Genomic DNA, 22,817 nt, shown 5'->3' with positions numbered 1-22,817 from the left:
AAGATGAGGATTTAAAATATCTTTTCTAGTTTATTAAATTATGTGGTTTAATTCCAGAGATATTTAAATACATGCATTTATATTTAGTGGCAACAMTAGTTGTAAGCCCTTTTCTGTAGCTCTCTCAGGTACAAGACAGATCTGGGTCCTGTTGGTTTTGGTACCAAAGATTACATGTTCTTGACTCAGTGAGACACCCTCTAAATGGAAATGATGCACCAATTTTTGAAAGAGAAGTAACAGAGAGATGAAGGGGCCAGTCCAAAGTCATACAGTGGATCTATGGCTGAGGAAAGGATAAAGCTCAGGTCTGCAGTACCAAAATCCAGTGGGAAAACTCACTGATACTCACTGTGCCACTGGATGKGTTAGAAATGTCAGTCTTGAGACAATAAAGGAGAAAGGGTGATAAAAACACCTTGTCTCTTTTGTAGCTAGCAGTGCAGAAGTTCAGCCWTGGTAAACTGCACATTTGGCAGTTTTCTAGTGGGTACAAGACTATCCAAGGAGTTTATTAACCCACCTAGCTTCCAACCTTTTTTTTCTTACCATTTGGGTGAGGTTCCCTCCTCTTCTTTGGAGAGATCTTTATGTAGTCTCCCCCTGTGTGTACATGAGGGTGAATGTGTTTCATGTGGTGTGAATCAAAAGCAAAAACCTTGAGTGCTGTAAAAGAAGAAAAATAGTGTACAAATCACAGCTCTATACCTACCGTAATCTAGAGTTGGGTTAATAAATGTGCTATTGGATTGCATAATTACTGTGAATTTTAAGACTATATCAATGGGAAAAATATTTCAAGAAAAATGTCATTAGTATAGCATGTTTGTTTAAACGTCTATGTTTTGTTATTTTCATGCATACATTTTGCTCTCATACTTTGTACTCTTTCCATGAAAAATATAGTCTCTTATTTACYTTGCCTTAAATTAGGTACTGGAAAAAACAAGTAGGTTACTTTAGGAAGAGCTATTGCTTTATTAAAATGTATTTCTGAAAGGAGCCACAAATCACAATTATAAAAAGGAAAGCATAAAATTCTCCACTGAATAGCAGCATTTGATAAAAGCCAATTTTTGAGAGGTATATATTTTATGGTTATCTATCCAYGCTACCAAATGCACATTGCACCATGAACTAATGATGTGTCTTGTCAAAAAGCAAACAAACAAGCATCACCCCTTAGGACAAAAACTACATTAGAGTCTATTGAGCTCTTTACTTGCTTCATTACGGTGCAGCGCTTCAATCATCCAGGATGGGAACAAAAAGAAGTCAATCAGGCCTTTTTCAAAAAAACAAAACAAAACAAATCTAAAACTTGACTGATGGAGGAATATCACTAAGCTAGACCATCTGCATTGCTTATAGCACAGCACACAAAAATAATATGAGCTATTCAATAGACCAGCTGTCAGAAAATTTGTCAGGGCATAACAAATAGTTTTCTTTGGCTGGAGTTTTGAAAAGCTCGCAGTTCAAGAGCTCACACCAAAAAGCAGTAGAGAGACAGGGGTGACGTTGCAGGTCTTGTCCCAAAAKAGCTCTGTGTGTGGCACATATGAGACCTGTGAAAAATTTACTTATGCCGAAAAACAATAACAAAAAATAGTATTGTTTGGTCCAATTTGGAAATGAGCTCATACAGTTTACCATTTTAGAACAAAACCAAGCCAAACAATCATTAACCTTTCAACGTGGGAATTCCTCCCCGTTCTCTTTATCAGCTTTTCCTGTCACCCTGGTGACTGATATCCTCAGTTACACGGAGGCTGCACCCAAATCCTCTCTTCCTGACTTCCATGGCCTCAGCTCTGTGACCACGAGAGACTCTGCTTTCATACAAGGCAGGTGTGAGAAGGGGGCACAAGGGCTTTACAGACAGCCCTGGCACTGCTCTGGACCTGCTGCAGACCCAGAAATGCTCTGCAATAACATAAATCTGATTCTACAGAGTCCATGCCATGATACACATCCCTCCCTACTTTTTCATCGCTTTGTCTAATTTACTTTCAGAAAGGTGAGGAAAGAACAGGTGGTTTGACCTGCCTCGAGACCACAGTAGGAATCTTTGTCATCAAGTCATCATACAAAACAGCAAGCCAGTGAGAGACACTGAAGGACTGTACCAAATCTAAAATAAGAAATCAGATCACATACAGTTTGGGGACATTCGGAAAAATAAAGATGAAAGAGTGGCCATTGACAAAGGAATCAGCCACGCTTTATTAGGATTTTCAAAAGCGGCTGGTGTTAGCCTTACTCTGCTSTCCGTGAAGGAATGGTAAAACTATTGTTTTCACAGGAAAATCAGCAGGCACTGGTGGGAAAACACCAGCACACAGGGAGAAGGCAGGAAACCAAAATGGCGAAGTTTAGACTGATCAATTCTCCTTCTGGGGAATTCCTCTTAAAATGAGAAATTCCTGTTGAGATAAAGCTACTCAAGATTAAACTCACTAGGTACAATCCTTATTCCGAACTATTATAAACTATTATAATTTATAATCACTGCACCAAAAAGAGTAAAAAAAATCTATAGAAAGCAAATCCAAATTTTGTTCCTCTGGTGCTTTTAAGAACATGAGATGCATAGGATAATTCTGTGTTTATAAAATGAATCCAGATTGTGTGAGTAGGTCCATAATGAGATTTAAGGAGAATCTGAAAACAAGTTCCCACACACTCTAAATTGTTGTTGTTGTTTTTTTTTTTTGCTCTGGACTCAAATGTTTAGTCTTTGAAAATTGTGATACCTACACTGAAAGTCAGGTGCTAGTTATGAAAATCATACAAATTAACACCTGTGTCTTTCACATAACACCACTTCTAATCTTTGTGATTGTGCTGTAAAACTCCTCAGTTTAGTCCACATCTAAAGTATATCTYAGATTAATGTTCTTTATCTTACCTATGTCACTTGCATTGGCATCCAGCTGGGTTGTCTTTTTGAAGCTCTGTGACATGAGAAGTGTCGCCTGCTCTGTCGTGTGCAGCAGTTTAGTCAGGCTCCTCCTCTGGTTATCTACAGGTAAAGCTTCCCAGACTGTGATTTTGTCTTTTTGTACAAAATTGTTCACGGTGTTGACCAAAACCTGTAAACAAAAGCATGTGTTTGAGAAGAGTCATATGGTATCTCTGGAATGAGGACAAATCCCACAACTCCAGGGTTTGATGCACTCACRCTCATGGTGGTGTTACGGAGGGATTCGCTGTCAGAGTCACTCACGGTGTCCCACGATGAGTAGGACAGTGCTTCAACGTATGAAACCACTTCTACAGGTAACAGTGGTCCCAAGGTACTTTTATTAATTTCTTGCAGCTTCTCAAGAGGTGTTTTTAGATGGTTAATCTGAAAAATGGCAGAACTTGTATCTTAATGAAACACGTAAAGCCATATTTCTGCAGGTGAAAATAAAACCAATGCAAATGACTGATCTCTGYGAATTTACTTTCTGGCCTGTAAGACACTTGTGTGTGAATACCCCCACTCAATCAACAGGTTGACCAATAAATTATTGATGTTATACATGTATAGTATAACCTTAACAAGCAACCATGACTAAAAAAATTYATGTGCTATCACTACACCTTTTTTTTTTCCCTATGGCAGCTCATGTTTATGTATCCTGATGATCCAAAGTGAACTAGTAAATGTTCTGCAAAAATAATTAAATATCAGTGATTTGATTATTCTGTTTCTGCATTATTCTATTGACTTTCAGATTTTAACTGAAGAGGTGGGAGCAGATGGGAAGTGTTTGTATATTTTTTAGTTGTTTTTTCTCAAATGCAAATTATAAAGCATGTAGTTGAGTGAACTGTACTGYCTATTTCTCCTCCAGTGCTTCAGCTTATAAACTGCTAAACACACTTACATGAAACAGCTAGTTTAAAAATATAGGCAAGAGAGGGTTAGATGAAGATTAAGCTTCCACATTTCATGGCTGAATGAGAAAAGAATTCTTACTTCACAATACTGAAATCTAATTAAAAGAAAACCCAACATCTGATTTTGTATGATCTCTACTCTCTGCTGCTGAGCAGCTTTTATGTGTTTTGCTTTGTCTTTGACTGCAACTGAACAGAGCTAGAACATAGGCAAAAAACCTGACAGTTATTTACATGAAAGCATTTTGGCTTAATAATTCCTGTTTAGTTTGAGTATATATTTAAAAAAAAAAAACCTTCACTCTAAGATTCTGCTGTTACATGTACCATGCCTTGGCACCTACATGTGGTAAGCAGGTATTATATTTGATATAATGTATTACATTGCAGATAAACATAAAAAATATGYTAACACAATGTATATATAACACTGGGTTAATAAGGTTCTTTAAATTAATATCTTTTTTGGATCCAGGAACTTCAGCAAACTGCTTAATATCAAATGCAAACATAAACAATTTCTTTTAATTTATTTATGCTTATGCTTCATTTATCCTTTAAAATTAGACAAAGCAGTAGCTGTAGAATAATGAACAGTGCATTCATTAATATATTTTTAATTTGCTTCAGGAATCTCTGTTTCTGGTGAAGTGGTAATTGAGTCCAGAGCATTTGTTCCCATAAATCCTGTATCACTTTACATACTCTCCTTYGAGGAGTAAACAAACCAGCACACCAAGATGTTACGGCTCCCTTTTCTATTTAGTCACTTGTTGACATTGCTTTTCTAAGCTGTCTTGATGCCTTTCCTTCTGAACAAGCAAATAATTGCACATCAGTAAATGCAGCCATGTGTAACTCCAGAAATTACAGAAACAGCTGAGTGATTACCACACTTCTGAATTTTTCATGCATCATGAACTCTGCTGGAAATGAAACACACAGATTCCCAGCAAGTTATTATCATGATTAGAACATACAACCCAGTTCAAATAATTTGAAATTATTAAAAAGACTTCTGTAAACACGCTTAAGTTCAATTGCATGCTTCGAGCCTTTGTTAAAAGCTGTTTAAGAACTATTATAATTGAAATAACAGTTTCGAACAGAAACAATTAAAGGATTTGAAAATTAATCTACAAACCAATGCTACTTACTCTGGCTAAAGTTCTGTTAATATGTTCAGCTATACAATCTTTGAATAACTCACACTTGGCCTTTGGATTTTCTGTAGAAATAAGAAGGAAACTAATTATACATTGCAGTTCAATCAATATTCAATATATACTAATTGCAAAAGCTCTTGTCCCGCTCATTCCCCAAATCACCAGCATGCTGAATGTATTCACATAAACCACAGCACTCCATTTTCAAACTTCAATTACARAGACTTTATCTTGGCCAAAGTTATAGCATTGGATTGGAATGAGCTGTTGTTTTATTCAGGCAGAGAATTTGGTCCCGTTCCATGGGACTCCCCCAGGTGGAGCTGAGACAGCTCGAATTTACAGAGAGCAGTACAGATCTGACAACTGTGGGGAGGCAGCCATTATTTCAAATGGATTTCATCACACTGCTTAGCAAAAATACATTTACAAAATTATTCTATTCTCAGGAATTGTAGATGCCACTGCCTTGCCTCTTTTTCATGTCTTGCTGATTAATCTAACTGAAGATAAATAGGCACTGGTGGGTTTCTCAGAAGATGTATCTCTATAATAACACATAAACCTTTATAATATCATGTACCTTGGCAGGAAGTGCCATCATTTGGCTTAAACTGCAATTTTCCTGTGGATGGTTGATAACCTTCCTTACAGGAGCAGTTAAACCCTCCATCCACATTTTCACATTTTGCATGATCTCCACAGGCAACAGTTTCTTCATTGCTGCACTCATCTACATCTGCAAATATCGTGAGAAATTGTATTTTATTAARTATTTACAGACTAACACCTTGCTGCTTTGTTGATAATAGCCCTGCACACTACAAGCAGTTTCATAATGAAATTTCATGTAATAAAAAAAGCAAAAACTAAACCCACAATCTTAATGGCAAAACCCCTGCCAATTATAATACTTAGGGATTAGAAAGATAAATCATAATTGATCATATTTTTATACCACCACTTTTATTACCATATAATACGACATTGCTTGTGTTTTAAAACCATATTAATGCTATCATAACAAAATGGTTGGCATGATGCAAATCATCAGAAATCCATTTTTCAGAGATTAGACTAARTAGATTTTTTCAGCTCAGTTAGAGAAAGAAAAAAACAACCTGCAGACTTGTCTTTTAARTTGCAGCTTTAAAAAGATGCTGCAAAAGCTCACTCTGTCCATCTTGTTAATCTAAGAATTAAAGTCTGTGCCCTTTAAAGTGCTTGGCATGTGKTTTTTTTAATCCATATTTAAATTACCTTTGCCTAAAATGTCTTTTGTGCTTCATAATAAATTGCCATTAGGTAGACAAGTTCAGTAACTGGGTGGGGCACAATCCAGGAGTAAAAYCAAGAATTCCAGTAAGGTAATCCATGAATTGATCAATTTAGGAGAGCTGGGTACTAATTCCCTGGCTRGGGTACAGGTTATTTTGCATTATTCGGCTGGCTAAGGATAAAGATCAAATAACTCAATGGGGAAAGCAAACTGGGAACAATACCAAATAATTCTGGAGAATGAAGTAATGGAGTGTGAAGTGCAGTGCTGGAAAGCAGAAAAAAGTGAACAGCTTTGGGACAGGTATAYGTGAAAAATGAAGTGGGTCATGAGCAGGTTTAGAGTAACAGCCTGAGAACTGAACTGCAGGAAAGAAAAGGTTGTGCAGGGAATGAATTAACCAGAGAGGATGATAACCTTAGTCAAGTACTGGTATGGCACTCAATTTTGGAAAGAAATTTCTGAAAAAAGAAGGAATGATTAATTGATTGGTGAAGGAGAAGAGCTACCTAAACTGACAGGAAGCCTCTGCTCAGCCAAATGGGCGTTGAGAACAAACAGAAAGCAGTTGTGGGGTGGCTGGAAATACATTGTTAGCATCTAGGAACTAGCTCCACACTCTGCTTTTGATACAAGAATCTCAAAAAGGTTTTCAAAAAGGAGCACAGAAAGGAGCAATAATGCATGTGTAATGAGGTTATTATTGAAAAAAAAAGCAAAATAGACGGCATGTCTATGGATATATCTAGGAAACAAAAAAAAAATATCAGAGGATATGTGGGGGCCATCTGTCTGTCTGGACAGAGCTCTCCCTGGGATTCAAGGTGATGGCTGAAGTTCCACCTCACTCTCATTTTTCTCAAAGAGCCATTGGCTCTGATTTGCACCTGATATGCTGTGTTTAAAGGCTGAGGTTCAGAAGCTCCCATGGAAAAGTCATTTAGAYTCCTGCACAGACAGGAAGGGGATGTGGGGCTGGAGATGCATTTGCCCTCCCCAGCACAACCACCCCTGCTCTGCAGGGAGAGCCCCACGAAAGCAACGTGTTTGAATGGCTTGGTGCCAGCATGGAACTTTAAACTAGGAGGTTAAATTATGGTTGTCTGCATTAGGACAATWGTTTATTCCCACATTTAATGATCCAAACTGCAAATGTTTCTCTTGAAGGAACTGAGTTCTGCATTATCTGTGTTTGTATGGTTTCTGTGATCTCAGCATTCATAGTCATGGAGTTAACCACATTACACACAAACCARTCTGGGAAAAGGGAAGGACAATCAGTGCCACACACAGGACACCTCATAATTMAATGCTGTTATTTWAAGACATAAGGCTAAAGTTCTTACTCTTGGCATTTAAATAACCTCTTACATCAGTTAATTATAAAGCTCTGTTTGAAAATAGTGGGTGTCTGTAAGTGCCTTGTTGTGTGACTCTGTGCAAGACAGAGAGACTTTGAGTGGATTGAAGTGGCAAGGGTGAAGATCATGACAAAGCCAGTTTGCCTTACATGAAAACACATCACGCTTGTACCAAAGACTTCTCTGGCCTTGTCAGCTGCACTGAGGAYATGTACATCTGAACAAGCCATTCATCATGTAATGCAGTGCTAAAACACCAGCAGTTGACAACAATCTTTGCTAAACTCACAATAACTTATCAATTAAAAAAAATAAAAATTGAGTGCTTTTCAGAATACTGTGACTAAATATCATCAGGTTTCCATATGATTTACTGATACACGTTTCGAAATTGTGATTACATTTTGCTGTTCATAAACTTTTAGATGAGTAGATCACTTATTTGTTATTATTGGGCAGTCACGCAAATTCTTTTTGTAATTATGTCAGATATTAAGTGTAATGGAGATTTTAATGAGAAGACAGGATTATGCAAAACAACAGAAGAAATTCAAGTATTTTGGCACATCTYTGGCAACAGGACTGCTATTTAAAGTCTGATAGAGACACCCCGTTGAGTATATGCAAATAGACTTTCTGCAGTTGAGTTGTCCATATGGATTGAGTCCATATCACGCCTGTTTAATTCACTGTTTCCGGATGAAAAAAAAAAAAACTTCTGGATGACAAAATTAAAAGGCAATATGCATGATCTTGCAAGGTACTAATCAGCTCTGTATCTCTTTTAAATCAATGAGATTTTCAGGGGCAGCCAACAGTTTGTGACAGTTGCAAGAACGCAGCTTTTAAGTTCCTGCTTTGAAATGCTGTGTGCAGTAKCTGTAGGCTTTTGTTTCTTTATGTTTTGTAGTTATGCCTTTTTAACCAAATAGGCAATTTTTGGACCACACACCGACAACAGCTTGTGAGTGCTTTCAGCAATGCAGTTTTAGTGGAGCTTTGGGGTGAGGATCCCAAAATGTCCTCCTTTGCCGTGGGAGCAGGAATGGGCTGGCAAGGATTGCATGCAAAGTCTTCACAGACAGCTTTCCTGAGCAAAGGTTGAACAACAGCAGCTTTTTAAACAGAAGAGCATTTGCCACAGCTCGGCAAAAAAAAGCCCTGGCCTCTCAGTAAATATTCAAAACAAATCCTGGAGCTGAACTTTGAAGCTTTTAAAAGAGCTGCCATCAGAAAAATAATATCGCCAATGCCACTTAGGCTAGTGTGGAAATAGATTTATAACCTTTTATTTTATTTTTGTGCTTTGTCAATCCTCATCTACTGCAGCAGGCAAGGAAATTCCAATTAAATTAAAAGTACTGAGAGCAGTTATTATGTTCAGTCTTGCCAATTACAGGATTGTACCTACACTGCTTTGATTCTTCACCAGCCAGTCAAGACAGCTTGATGTCTACATTTTACCTTCTGCTTATTAGTAGCTTGCAAGTGATTGAAAAGTCTGATTGCAAAGGACTAGATGTTCCCTCCCCGTGTCTCCACACTGTGGAAGGCAGCAGCGCACACAAAGTAAAATAAAAAAGGCTGTGAATGGCAAAGGTAAAAGAAAAGTTAGCAATGTGGCCCAAAGCCAGATCCCATCCCTGTACAGCTGCCTTGTCACAGCAAAGGATGAGCTGGAGAATGGGTGCCTTCCCAGTGCTCTCAGAAATACCTGAAGAGAACTAATAGCATGTTCCCAGAAAAGGCAGAGTGCCGTGGATGTCACTTTCATTTCACAGATGGCCATTTTCACGTTTTTGCTCTGTTGACTGGGGTGAAAAAAGTAGGTTTATATTTCWATTTTTTATCTGCAGCCGAACATTCAATAAAATGTGAAGTCTAAGGAAAAGTATGGCTTTTACACAAATCAAAAAATAGATTTTAATAGCTGACTTTCAGGACAGCTGAAAAATGTCTCCAGAAATATCACATCTCTGCATTCTTATTTTTTTCTTCATTTCCTTTATCCTTCTCTTTTCCTCTCTTTCACTTCCCACCCCTCAGTTTCTCCATCTGCATGTTTCTTTGTCAACTCTTCACCAATTCTACCTGAGAACATGGGTGAAGTATTTTTGACTCTCAACTCATCATTCTGACTGGATTAAGGGTGAATCAACATTTGTCGAATCCTTTGTCCCAAGCTTTCTTTTGATCCGCTACCTTTAGGAATATGATCACTTTTTACTCGGAAGCTTACTGCAGTTTCCAAAGAGGGAGCACACATGTATGTGCATGGACTTTGAAAGGCACTCACAAACACACTTACACACCACACTTGCACTACTGGAAACTCCAGACTGGTTTTAGGGCATAAACAAATAGGGTTCATAATGGCATACTCTCCAAAATCCAACCACTGTATTTTTAAAATTACTGCCACGTACATATAATAAAAAAAAACGATTAAAGACTTTGCAGAATTTGAAAATACATTGTGGGGCCCTGTAAACTTATGTAGKATGGATACCTGCTAGTTCTGTTCTGTGTTTTGTACTAACTAATTTTCACTGTATTTATGTTGGTGCTTCCTTCAGCTCTCAGCTGCTTGTGTGCAAGTCGTATCTGCTACCTGTAGCGGCAGATCCATTGGGTACAAAACATTCTATTATGGTTTCCCTGACGGATAAAGTMAAAAATTAATTGTGGATCAAAAGGTTGTCTTTAGGACTCACAKCTTGGTAAAGTAATTGGTACACTTGTTTAATGACAAAAGGTGCCCACAGGTATTTTTTTTTTTTTTATTTCAGTGTGAGTTTTGAAAGCTCTTGGTTCCTTAACGTGGATTTTCAAAGAGAAGAACAGTACTAAGCTAAACCCTGGTAGAGGAGAAGAAAAGCTCAATCTGCCCAGTAAAAAGGGGAAAAAAAAAGAAAAGAAACTATCAAGCTAATGGTAAGAAGTTAAAGTGAAACAAAATGAGACAGAGAAATAACTTTGAAGACAAAGTTCTGAAACTGAGGAAATATCATAATGTAAAAATCAAAACCTGGAGCAGAAACAGTGAGAATATTTACAGCTCGATGTGCTAACTGTCTCCATCCCAGCTAATTTAAGAATGATTCATAGCAGCTGGATAAAGCAGAGCACTTTTAGATGGATGTGAGCAATGGGCAAGAAATGTCGATTAGATCACTTTCTGGCTTAATATGCAACCACTCTGCTGATATTAAGAGCAGTAAGAAGAGAGGTTGTCAGCACTCACAAGCTCACAGGAGACGTACCTACAATGAGACACAGTCAGCATAAAGGTGTAAAGGGCAATAGATTTATTTCTCATTTTCCCATTCCCTGAGGACATTTGCAACATACAGAGAAAATTACCAGGAGTTTGAAAAAAGAGAAATAGTTACAGTTCTTCCATTCAGAGGAAATCCTAAAGGATTGCGTGGTTGTTCAGAAACAACATTTTTCCACAGAACTTTTCCTCCCCTGTAATCTTGAACATGTTCCATCCAACTGCCACAGAAGCACAGTCTGATGAATGGCACAGGTAGGATAAATACTGATCTTGCTCACTGCTTTTAATCAGACTTGAAAAATTACAAAAAATATCCCAACCAAGTTTCCAAACAAAAGAYATTTGAAGTATACTGGGTCAAACGTATAGAGAATTTTGTTGATCCAGAGCCGAATGAAGGAAATTTGGTCACTTTTTTTCCCAGAATGTGACCACTTCGCTCACAGATCAGTGAAACAGTGGCATAAATGGGTGAACTAGTGATWTCTATGTTATCTTAACAATGTATTCATTGTATAAAACTGTGACATGTGGKTTTAAAATCTATTGCAAGCAGAGTCAAGACTCAAGTGTTTCTGAAAGCAATGGCAGGTGCTCTGTTGTCAGGGAGAAGTGTGGGCCTGAACTGGAATATTCAGCAAGCCTGTTCCAGTCCAAACGGTGGGAATATTATACCCAGACTCCAAACTTCACAAATATGAAAGCAATTTGCTGGATTTCTGTAATTAAGAGAAGCARTAAGAGCAGAGTGACAATGTGAAGCTGTCTGGCAGGCAGTAATAACTTACCCACGCAGGAGGTRCCATCATTAGGAACAAAGATTTGTTGACCATTGCTGGGTTTGAAGCCGGGCGCACACRTGCAGTAATAACTCCCCTCCGTGTTTGTGCAATTGGCATGCTCTCCACAAGGCTGAGTAGCATTTTCACACTCATTATCATCTGTCAAGACATAAATTATGGAGAAATATATTTACATTTGATGACTGAAGAAAGCAGTACTGTATAAACTTAATTTGGCTCTGGTATTTAATTTGTGTAAGTTCTGAATGCTGAGTTGGCACTCTTGGTGTTTGTAGAGCTTTCCCATTGCCAAGGATGTAATCAGCTGYTCATCAGCCCTTTTCTGCCCTCATCCTGTGTGAATGAACCAGTGAGAGAATCAGTGGGACACTGAAAGAAATGGTTTAATTGGATATATACTTGGAATAAAGGACTGAGACAAGGACAAGTTCTGCCATGAATGTATTTGATAACTTTTTTCCCTATCCAAAAATCTACAGGTAGAAAGTCACTCTGAGGTTGCATCTGGGAATTCAGAATTATAAAAAACAGAGGTCAAATGATATAAAAAAAATCCCACCCTTCATTCCCTAACATCAAAGCAGAACCACAATAGTTAAATGCATATTTTTTTTACTGCCTTTCTAAAAAGACCGACTGTGGTATTTATCAGCATTACTGCAAAACAAACTTACAAATTCATCCTACTGACTGGCCTGAGCCTTCAAGTATATTGTTTTTTCTTAGTAATCCCAAAGATGTTCACAAAGAGATGAGCAAGATTCATGTCTTGATCCTTATCTCTTATCAATTGCTCTGCAAGTCATCATTTTTGTMCCTGCACATTCACATGAACTATTTTACAGGGCTAATCTGGCACAGTGAGAGGGAATGACCCACACAAGTATGAGACTCTGTCATCTCTGCAGAGCTCAGATTGTGCTGTCATTATGAGCACGGGGATCCAACAACCTTAATCAAAGGTCAAACAAAATCATAAATTCATGCTTCGAACTGTATAGTTGATCTCCTGCAATGACTCAATAAAACCAGTTCCTCTCCAAAAATCTTCCAAGGTTTCTGTAGTCTGTTATATAATTTTCAGAACAAACTTGAAAAAAAATTCAAAAGCTTTCTTTTCCATGCATACTACTTATCAAACTGAAAGAAACACAATACTGATAACTCCATCTTTCCAATAGCTCATTTCTTTTAAAGTACCCCAAAACTTTGAAACAAAAAAAGAATGTGATACTCTGAGTGGAATTCTCTATTTTCTACATCATGAGAAAGGAAAAGAGTTAAAGACTTCCTGAAGTGTACTGGGATTTTGTTCCTGTGCTCAAGCAAAAGGTACTCATAACATGATGAATGACAGGAAAGAACTCTAACAGGGAGAGAAATAACAATTTATTGCAGAAGAGAAAYGATTAAGGAGCATGACAGGAAGAAGAAATATGATTTCAGAAAGACACCCAAGGATGAGCTTCAGAAAGGTGCTCCTGCTTCCTGATGGTCAGTGTTCTCATAAGCTGTTTACAGAGATAGGGTACAGATAAGGAAAATGTCACGTAAGCTGGGGCAGTGACAAGATTAAAGTACAGCAGGAGTCTTAAAACCTTGCAGGAATACATTTCTGGAATATAACTTCACCAAATCCCCCAACATAACCCAAACTTCTTGAGATTAGAAGTCTGACATAATTTTGAATGTGATTCAGTTGACTCAGACATGCAAACATCAATTCAGAGCTGCAGTTTTCCTCAGGGGAATTTGGGTCAACAGTATCAAATGGATTATGCTCATTAAAACTAAAATTTAATGTAATTTAATGAGGAATCCAAGTAGAAAAGCATTTTGCCAGCACACGTCAACAATATTTATTCTACAGCCTTGGTATTCATGAGAATGCAGCAGAGAATGTGTATGATTTGGATCTTAAAGAATGCCAAAGTGAAACCTAATTAGCCTAAGTGGAATCATGACAGGGAGGAAAAAGTRCAGCATTGATCCAAGTTCAAAAGAAAAGCATGGGAATATGAAAAATCTGGTTTGTCATGTGACATTGCAGAGGCCAGGTCTCAGAAAACTCTGCAAACCTTGATAACAAGTCCCACTTCTAAGATAATTTGTGTGTGCCTGACTCCTTTGCCTCCTCCTGACCCCAAATTTGCTCCCAGACCCTAGYGTTTAATGATGACCAAAAAAAAAGAGCAGATTACCCTATTATAATTGTAAAGTAAATTTGGTCTCAGGAAAATATTACAGATTCTAGAAAGCAGTACATGTTGACTTTGGAAACCTCATGGGATTGCAGCCTTGGAAGATAAGAAATGGAAGGTCACTGATGATGGCAGGACTTGATTTAAAGTAGAGAAATAAGAGTTAAGGAGTCTAAATGCTACAAGCAAGAACTTTTCTTTTTAATTTTTTTTTCCCAGGAGTTTAACTATAGCCCTCCGTATCCAGCAATATTACCTTTTACAGGTGGGCCAAAGGATTTATAAGCAATRTTAAAATGACTCATACAGTGGTTATCAATAAATTCTCTACAATTATGCCTAAATAACTTCACTGGTTTATTGGTGTTTTTCCTCAATAGTTATGATGTCTGCAAGGGGTTTAATGGTGACTATATGGCCCTAGTAAGATTGTTAATTGAGAGATCTTTCAGAAAAATAGAGAAACATTTCAAACATTGAAGAACAGCATTACCTTACATTGCAAACACAGGWATGAATATTTTAAAGAGTTAAATTCATAGGGAGCTTTCTTTTCACTATTCCCATGTAATACTGAGCAGACTGTGCCGGAGGATAATTTACTGGACCACATCCTGCTTCCAYTGAAATTAATGACATAAAAGTCACTGACGTAACAGGCCATGGAAAACTACTGGGTTAATGAAGAAGGCAAGTGAAGAAGAAGTTTGGAAAAAACAAAAAGGAGTTTCATATAAAGACTATCTAAATATATTTTTTTACCTCGAATACTCTACAAGATAAAAAATGATGGCAGAAATATTATCGAGTTCTCTGTGTAAACAACTTGAATTTTTTATTCAGACAGCAGTCTAATGAGAAGCCCAGGGGCTTAAAGTAATATTCCAAATTTTACATGATGTATAATATCTTTGGATTTGTGATTTAAAGGATGTCAGGGAAAAACAATGGGATTTATGGATGAAAAAAGATTGKTTTTTTTAACAAAATTTTCTGCCTATGCAGAAAGGATACTTTAAATGACAGCACTCATATAATCCACCTTCTTTGTAGTCACCTGATTTAATTACAGCATGTGCATTCACTGCAGCACAGATACTCATTGAACACTTCAGGCAGTATTTCGGGAATACACAGTTCTTTAAAGATTTTTTGTCTCCAGTAAATGATGAAAAATTTGGAGACTTTAGAGACAAGACTGGCCAAATGACAAGGTTAATTATCATAGCTAAATGGTAATGTGCATGTTTTGTGGAATTTAGGGCCATGATGCAGCTGGAAGCTATAGGAACATGGTAAGATTTTAAGGGGGAAAAAACTAATCTGGAAAATTTCTTTTGTTGTGTTCCATATCTCTATTAAAGTTCAGGATTAACTGAGTCATATATGGCATTTTAATAAAGTGTGGTTATGCAATTATTACCTACGATTGGAAAACAGCTACAAAATGACATAATTTGTTATTTTTGTGGCAAGTATTGGAAAATTCTTTGAGTTACCAGTTTTGGACAGAAGATTTTAGTAATGCTGTTTGTGTATTTTACATGAAAAATGTCTTGTGGTAGTGGATTTATCAAAGAGCAATGAAAGGTTTTCATTGCACTGGGCACATCTCCGTGATAGACTTTTGATGATATGATGACATATAATATGCAGAGTTAGTTTTGGGGTGAAACTTGTCATATTGATTCACAACCACACAGAAGTTTTTCTTGTTTTCCCTTTTATAAATTTTGAAATAAATTGTTCCTYCCTTCACTTCAAGTAACAAACAAACGAGGTGGAAATCCCCAAAGTTAAACAGAATGATTTGTACATTTTCAGTCCTCCCCGATCCATGCAAAATGAGATTTTTGCAGAAGTGAAAAGAACAGAAGAATCTTAATGAATCAAGAACTCCTGACCAGAGCTTGAATTTGATAACCTGAGTTTTCCCAAAGCCACACTGGAACAAATATAGGCCAAATGGTGTGATTTTCATAAGTTTAATGAAGCTTGATTTTACGAAGGACTGCAGGCAGCTCTTATACTGCAATATATGCCGATTCTTTTCAGCACAGGACATGAAGTTAATACAATTAAGACAGCAACAATTAATTTTTGCCTAATCTGTGGAAGCCCAGGTTGGAGGCCTCAGGAGCATACCCATCTCTCAGAAAAAGCAGCCTGAAGAGTGGGCAGCAGTGGGTGGGAGGGAAAAGCAGYGATGTTGGCTGGGGAATACACGGATCCATCACATTCCCCTCTCTCTCTGACAGGAGCCTCTCTGCCAGAGCTGCTACAGAGCCCCTGGGGGAAATGAAAACCACCCTTCCCTATGCAATCCTCATGAGAGAACAGGGCTTGGAGTGCCTCACTTAACCCCTCAAAAGCAAGGAAATGAAAGGCTTCCTGTAAAACAAATTCCATTGCTGCTCACCCCGCTGTGCTGTGCGTGTCTGGAGGTCTCRGAGCAGTGGGTGATCCCACATACATCACTGCCGTGCTGCAGGACTGCTCCCACTGCCATCACAGCCCCAGTTCACAGCAGCCATGCCATCAACAGCCTCTCCTCTCCTTTTTTTGTGATTTGTTTCCATTAATGGCAATTTAACACAATTTGTTTATGATCCTCCAAAGATTCAGCATTCGAGCAAGGTCTAAATCAGCATGAAAGAGCAGATGCTTAAAATAACCACTAGAGACTGTAGAAACTGGGCTGGAAATCTCATTTAAATATGAATTGCTTCCACACTGGGCTTGATTCATCTTTGTCCTACACCTGGGCAGGGAACCCTGCAGTTGCTGCTTAGGAAATCTTGCCACCCCAAGCTCTGCCTTGTGAAGATTTCACATTCCCCTACCCCATTCAAGAACTTTCCACAATGCTTTCTTGGGGTGTTTTTGTAGCTTGGCAGGAGTTTTTAACTGGTTTTAACTGAGTGGCTCTGCAGCTAGCAGGTCTCCTATAAGGTCTCAGTACAGCAAACAAAATTTTCTCTCACATTCTTCACAGGCAATGTGTCAATATGAAGAGATGATTTTGTATCAGTTCTTTCATGTCTGGATGAACTAAAGGGCCTCAAAACAGAAAATTCCCTTGGTCCCAGTTTAAGGAACAGGACAGAACAGCCTAAAAGAAGGAGGAAAGGAAAGGAAAGTTTCCTACATATTAAAGTCACACTCAGGTTGAGTTTCAGAGAATGGACAAGGTTTGGAGAGGTTAATAAATTATCTAAACTGTTTCCCTCATCTCTTGCTGGTATTTCCAGACATTATAAATTAAACATGAACAGCATTTATTATCAGGGAAAGTGCCAGTGATGAAATTGTTGTTTGTTWAGCCACACAGTGTCCTGCCTTTTCAACACTTGTGAAATATCAGAAAAAGGAAATCTATAATTTGTGATCTCTCATATGTGAAGAATGGGGTTGTGGTAGGGTATATATCATTAAAGGTACTAATCCCTGACTGGAAACAAAACACTTACCCAGAGAGGCATCTGCAAGAATTTGAGAATAGAAAGGAACAAGGTGCTCAAATTAGTGAAACTGAAGCAAAGTGGGGAATAAATAATTGAAGGAGGGAATAAATATTGAGTGGTCCTGTCCCACGCTTTCCACAGCACTGCCTCCCCTGTGCCTCTGGAGAGCAGAGCTCTATGTGCAGTGCATCAAAGACTGAGCAAGAAAACTTCAGAGCTGCAAGTGGAGAGAATCAGTTTGGGTGCCCAAACCACAAATTAGTTATTTATTGTCTGGCTGACACCCCTTCCCTGACTGGGACATGGGGGGAAGACCTAGAAGTGCTGTGAAGATTCTCCCTTTCTACTGCAGGCAAAACTGAGAGCTGGTCAGGTCCYGCCTGCTTGTGGAGAGCAGGGTCTCAGGTCCTGTCAGGGGTGTAGGGAGAGAGCACAGCCCAAGGGGCAGGCACAGGGGACCAGGAGCTGCCACTYACTCCTCAGGAGCATGGCAATAATTTACCAGCTGAGAAGATGGCCTGATGAGCTGTTAAAATCAAAGCTAAAGAAGGAGAGAGATTGTAGCAGAATAATGCCAGAGACAGTGAAGTGGGAGAAAAACTCCCAAGCAGGTTGAAGATGGTCTGCTGGAACTCCAAGGCTGCCTTTGGAGGTGAGAAGTTGTGACTAGGTAAATTATTTGGGAAACTGGCTAATAGATACTGAATAGGAGAGGATAAAAAACTAATCCCAGTATCAGTTCCAGTCACATGCAGCCCCTGGTTGGGTATACTGTGAACTCAATCAACACAATGCTCCCATCTGACAGGATGTGAATGAGCAAGATGTTGCCACTCAAAACTAAACATTTTGGTCCCACGCAAGAGATTAGACAGAAGGAAAACAGCTTAGGAAACAGTCTGACTAAGGGGGAAGAAAAGCTTCCAGACAAAACTTTCCTAAATTCTAAAACAAMAAAAAAAAGAAAGATATTTGTTCAAAAAACACAGCCAGGAAATGCATCAGCACTTTACAGCTCATATATGAAATCCAGAGCGGGGCCATCACGGCATGGGAGAGCAAGATGTGAAGGAGGTGAGTGAGAGACAGCACAGCTTGGCTGAAATGGGGRAACACTGAGTAAAGATTTGAGCTTTATCAAACAAATGTGCAGCAAAGGCTGTGATAAGGAATGGTGCTGGTCTGTGTCAGGATATGGAGTTATCACCCTTCAGTCACACTGACTGCATCCTGGGGTTGGAAATGTCTCATGGCAACAGAAGCTCCTGTTCCCAYTGTGCCTGGCAGCTGGAAATGCCCAGATGAACCTGTGCTGCTCGGGGACCCTCTGCAGAGCACCAAGGGCAGGATCAAACATTTAATGGCAGTGACACTGTGAGCTCATTGCACAGGGGCACACAGTGATGGACACAAATGAGTAAATACTGGGGCCCTGCAGTGATTCATCAAATAACTGCTCAAGCACAGAGCTCGTCATTAAAGGTGTTYTAATTGGAGTTGATGGGATTCATTGACTGTCATTTGTTTGGGGTGGTTCATGTTATATTTGTGAGCCAGAAATTAAGACCTGGTTGCTGAATTCCTCCCTAGAATGGGCAGACAGGTGTGTTTGAAGGGACAAGCTCAGGTGCATAACTAATTCTGGAGCAGACTTTCCCCCAGCTGACTCACTTGCTCCATTGCTCTTTGTGGCAGGCTCAGAAATTCCAGGACTTTTTCTGTGTTTATTTCCAAGTGAACATGCTGGTGCTTGGTTTAAGTGTGTGAAAAGTCTGTTTCCATCAAAGAGCCTGACCTCAAACTCATGAATGCCCAAGGAGTGACTCCCATTAACCTCCACCTTTGCTGTTCCAGGAGCAAAGGGACAAAACCTGCCAAGAGCAGAAGTCAAGAATGAAGATCACATTGCTCTTCCTTTCCTCACCCCACACTGATCTAATTACAAAACCCCACCTAAACATCCTGGCAGACACCCCGTGTCAAGCTTGCTACTTCAAGATTAGACAGAATGTAATTGAGACACATCATTAGTTTCTTGGTTTGCCTCCTTCAAAAACAAGGAATTAACACAAGGTGAAGTGCAGCTGAGTGGGGATATGCTGGATTTGAGCTGCTGGCAGTGTGCAGGTGTCAATGTTTTTCTGACTGCTACCAGCAGAAGTGTTTCAGAAACTTTGCTATTATTAAATTACATAATTTCCAATCCAGCTTTCATTTYTGTTGCTAACTTGCTTGTTTTCACTGAAAATCATCTTTAACTGGAAAGTTAAACAGCACATGCACAATCAGAACATTTCTGCTTAAAGGAAAGTGAGCAGCACAGCAGGCCCCTGCTGAGAGGGATTTGCCAGTAGATAACTACGCTCTCCCTGCAGAACTGAATGGGAGSCCAACTTCTATTTCAGCACTTCAAATAAAACTGCATTAAAAAAAAAAGAACAAATCAAACCAGAAATTCAACCAAAACCAAAACAAACTATAGCCAGACAATATCTGTGTTGTAATTTCTTGCAGACTTCCCGTTGCATTTTCCATTTTCCATAATGCTGGCAGAGAATCAGCACCATCCATGAAAGTAGATGATGTATCAGAATGTGAGAGTGAAGTCTTGGTTACTTCTACACTTTTTTCAGTTCATTTGGGCAACAAGGACAGATAGACACGTAGAAAGGACAACTGAGCTCCTCAGTGTCCACCTAAAAGTCCCTCTTCGTGCTTTTGAATCTGCTGCTCAAAAATAGGTAGTACACTATGAAGCCCAGGTATCATCGGGCCACATTATTTTCCAAAGGACAAATTTATTGCAGATGATTTCCTGTAACCTATCTGAAACGGTATTAAAAACATTTCATGCTTTTGAGATGTGTACTATGTTCCATTTTGGATTTAAAAAGCAGAATACAAGAAAAGATGTGGCAAAACTTGTTTGAGGGGAGTAATAGCTCAAATAACATGGAAGGCCATAAAAAAGTGACTACAGAAGCTATTTTTCCACTGTGGAACAGTAATCATTGATTTCTGAAACCACAGGCTAATTATGCTCTGAGTGGACAAAGTAACTTCAGGAGTCTGGTCTGGGCATCTGAGATCACAATGTACTTTTGTCAAACCCACATTACACTATGAAAGACGGGAGGATCTTGATAAAATTTGATTGCCACTACTCTTCGGGAGCTTAGCTGAAGTGACCTAATCCTGCYCTATGAGACACTTGGACCTATATTGCTCTAAGCAAATATTAGGGTTAGGTCATAAGAAGAAGATACCACAACAGTAAATAACAAATTTACTGKTTTTTTTCAAAGTCAATACTGTTTCAATCCTGTCAAAAATTACATGTGAAATACCCATCTTCTACAGTGGCCCCACATAGCTTTCAYGTGGCTTGATGACTGCTTTTTATATTAGCCCTATTTGTGAGCTACCCCTTTTAAATGTTCTGGAATCCAATGGCTTCGCTTGTGGATAATAGACTAAATCACAAAAGGAAATAATTTCAATCTATAACTGAGAAAAGCCATTAATTGCTGGAAAACAYCCAGTCTCCAAACCTGAAGATATCAAATATGGTCTGGCAAGGAGGAGACAATTAGGCTGAGGAATTCTACCCAGAGGGAAAACATGCCAGCATTATTTCGGCTCARCTAATGACTACAACAATAACCACTGAAGTATTTCCAGCTACTGTCAGTGCTGCAAGTATTTAACTCCATGGTGAAAACAKCTTAACTACTGACAGTGATATTCTCAGAGACTGACCCCAGTGGAACATTTTGGAAACAAAAATCGATATAAAAGCATACAGGTTTTGATGCTGTGTATTACCCACTGCCTTCCTCTTTTTTATTTTCTTCTGATGTGAATTAAAGCTAAATGTGGTGATGAAAGTGGAATGAGAGGGTATAAAACCCAGGAGATGTCAGGTCTGTGGCACTGCTTGGCTAAGTCAAAAGAGTGCAGGTTTTTGGATTATAATCACTTTCCTATATAATAGCCAAATATCATCTTAGTGGAATTTGTTAATTTGAAAAGCATCTAGCYCTCCTCCTTTCTGTAATGACCTCTTCCAAAAACCAGACCGGTCTTAAGGCCAAATTTCCTCTTTCATCTCTCCCTCCTGAAACTTACAGCTTTGAAGTGATGGRACCCATGCTCTCCTCGTGCCAAATAGTCTGGGTAGCTCTTTCTGGACCTTTTTTCCTAAGGCACACAATCTGGAAAACTTTAGCTTCATGTCAAACAGCAGAATGAGTTAACCTACTCAGGTCCCTTAATGAATTTTGAGTGTGAGGAGAGTCCATAGCATCCTAAATCAATCTAAAGTGAGTTTTCCCTTGCTGACTATACTAACAAAGCTACTCCTTGTTAGTTAATACATCCTAGGCTGAAATACTCTGTTTATTTATAATCACTGTTGTCTACATAAATTTGTCATTTTCYAGTGAAGGTTTTTATTCTTAGAAACAGGGGCTAAGGACTTTATTATCCCAAAGATACAAACCATTTAGTAGGCAAAAATATAAAATTCCATTAAAAACMAATCTAGAGTTTGGACAGAAGTTAACACTTATACCATGGAATGAAGTTGAAATGGGGCACAAGTCAGAGATGAAAACCACTACAGATTTCCTCAGACTGCCCTGCTGTCAGAGAAGGAGGCATTATGTAAACTTTCACTAGTATTACCCATCTGCAAAGTCCTCAGTTGGAAAGGCTAAAAACTTGCTTCCCGAGAAAATCACTCAAGAATACAAAGAGAACCTTCCCTTCACRCATTGAAATAAACTCCTCAAAGTAAGTGCCTAAAATTAAGTTCAAGCAAGCATAATCAAGATAAATATTTTGATTACCRAATCGACTGAACTTGCAGAAGCATCGGGTAGATTTCTACAGCATTTTAAGTATCCCTGAAAATTGGGCCGTTTATTAGAAATGTGGCAAAGTGCTGTGAGCTGCAGTAAAGATGGTTACTTTATTTTCAATCCAGGGAAACTATTATATCACATATCAAATGTTTTATTCATCAAAAGAAGCCATTGCCTTTTGTCCTCTGCACCCTTCTGTGAATGCACCAGCACAGGTTTTTCTATAGGATATCCTCACTTTCGCTCCAAAAGTCCTTGCACAGTCAAAGTACTGAAAATCCCAGTTTCAGTTTGTTGGGAAAGGTTCTCTGTGCTTGGAATTGTTGCAAATTTTATGTTATTGTAAGCATTAAACATTTCAGTTGGAGTAGGTTTACACCTCAACTCTAAATTCAGACTATGGGCACAAAAAGTAGTGTTTAAAAAGACATTTATTTTCAAATGGTCAAGCTGTTATATTAGAAAAYAATGTATTAGAGCTCAAATTCTTATGCCAGCTGCCTTGGC

General features: G+C 38.6%; 1 protein-coding gene across 2 annotated transcripts in view; it reads right to left on the bottom strand.

The window, feature by feature from the left end:
- Positions 1-22,817, bottom strand: part of ADGRL4 (adhesion G protein-coupled receptor L4) — a 71,462-nt gene that overhangs the window by 23,893 nt on the left and 24,752 nt on the right. Inside the window, exons 3-8 of one of the 2 annotated variants that reach the window (XM_057375011.1) lie at positions 11,766-11,918; positions 5,641-5,796; positions 5,049-5,119; positions 3,185-3,352; positions 2,912-3,095; positions 550-666 (exon numbers count right to left, since the gene is read on the bottom strand). In XM_057375011.1, coding sequence (XP_057230994.1) covers positions 550-666; positions 2,912-3,095; positions 3,185-3,352; positions 5,049-5,119; positions 5,641-5,796; positions 11,766-11,918 — 849 coding nt within the window. The remainder of the gene's footprint in view (positions 1-549; positions 667-2,911; positions 3,096-3,184; positions 3,353-5,048; positions 5,120-5,640; positions 5,797-11,765; positions 11,919-22,817) is intronic. The other variant, XM_057375020.1, reaches the window with a different exon arrangement.

The sequence above is a fragment of the Malurus melanocephalus genome, unplaced genomic scaffold, assembly GCF_030028575.1.
Source record: "Malurus melanocephalus ecotype Western Australia unplaced genomic scaffold, MMel_1.1 scaffold_8, whole genome shotgun sequence".
NCBI classification, from domain to species: domain Eukaryota; kingdom Metazoa; phylum Chordata; class Aves; order Passeriformes; family Maluridae; genus Malurus; species Malurus melanocephalus.
This window is presented reverse-complemented; position numbering and strand designations above follow the sequence as displayed.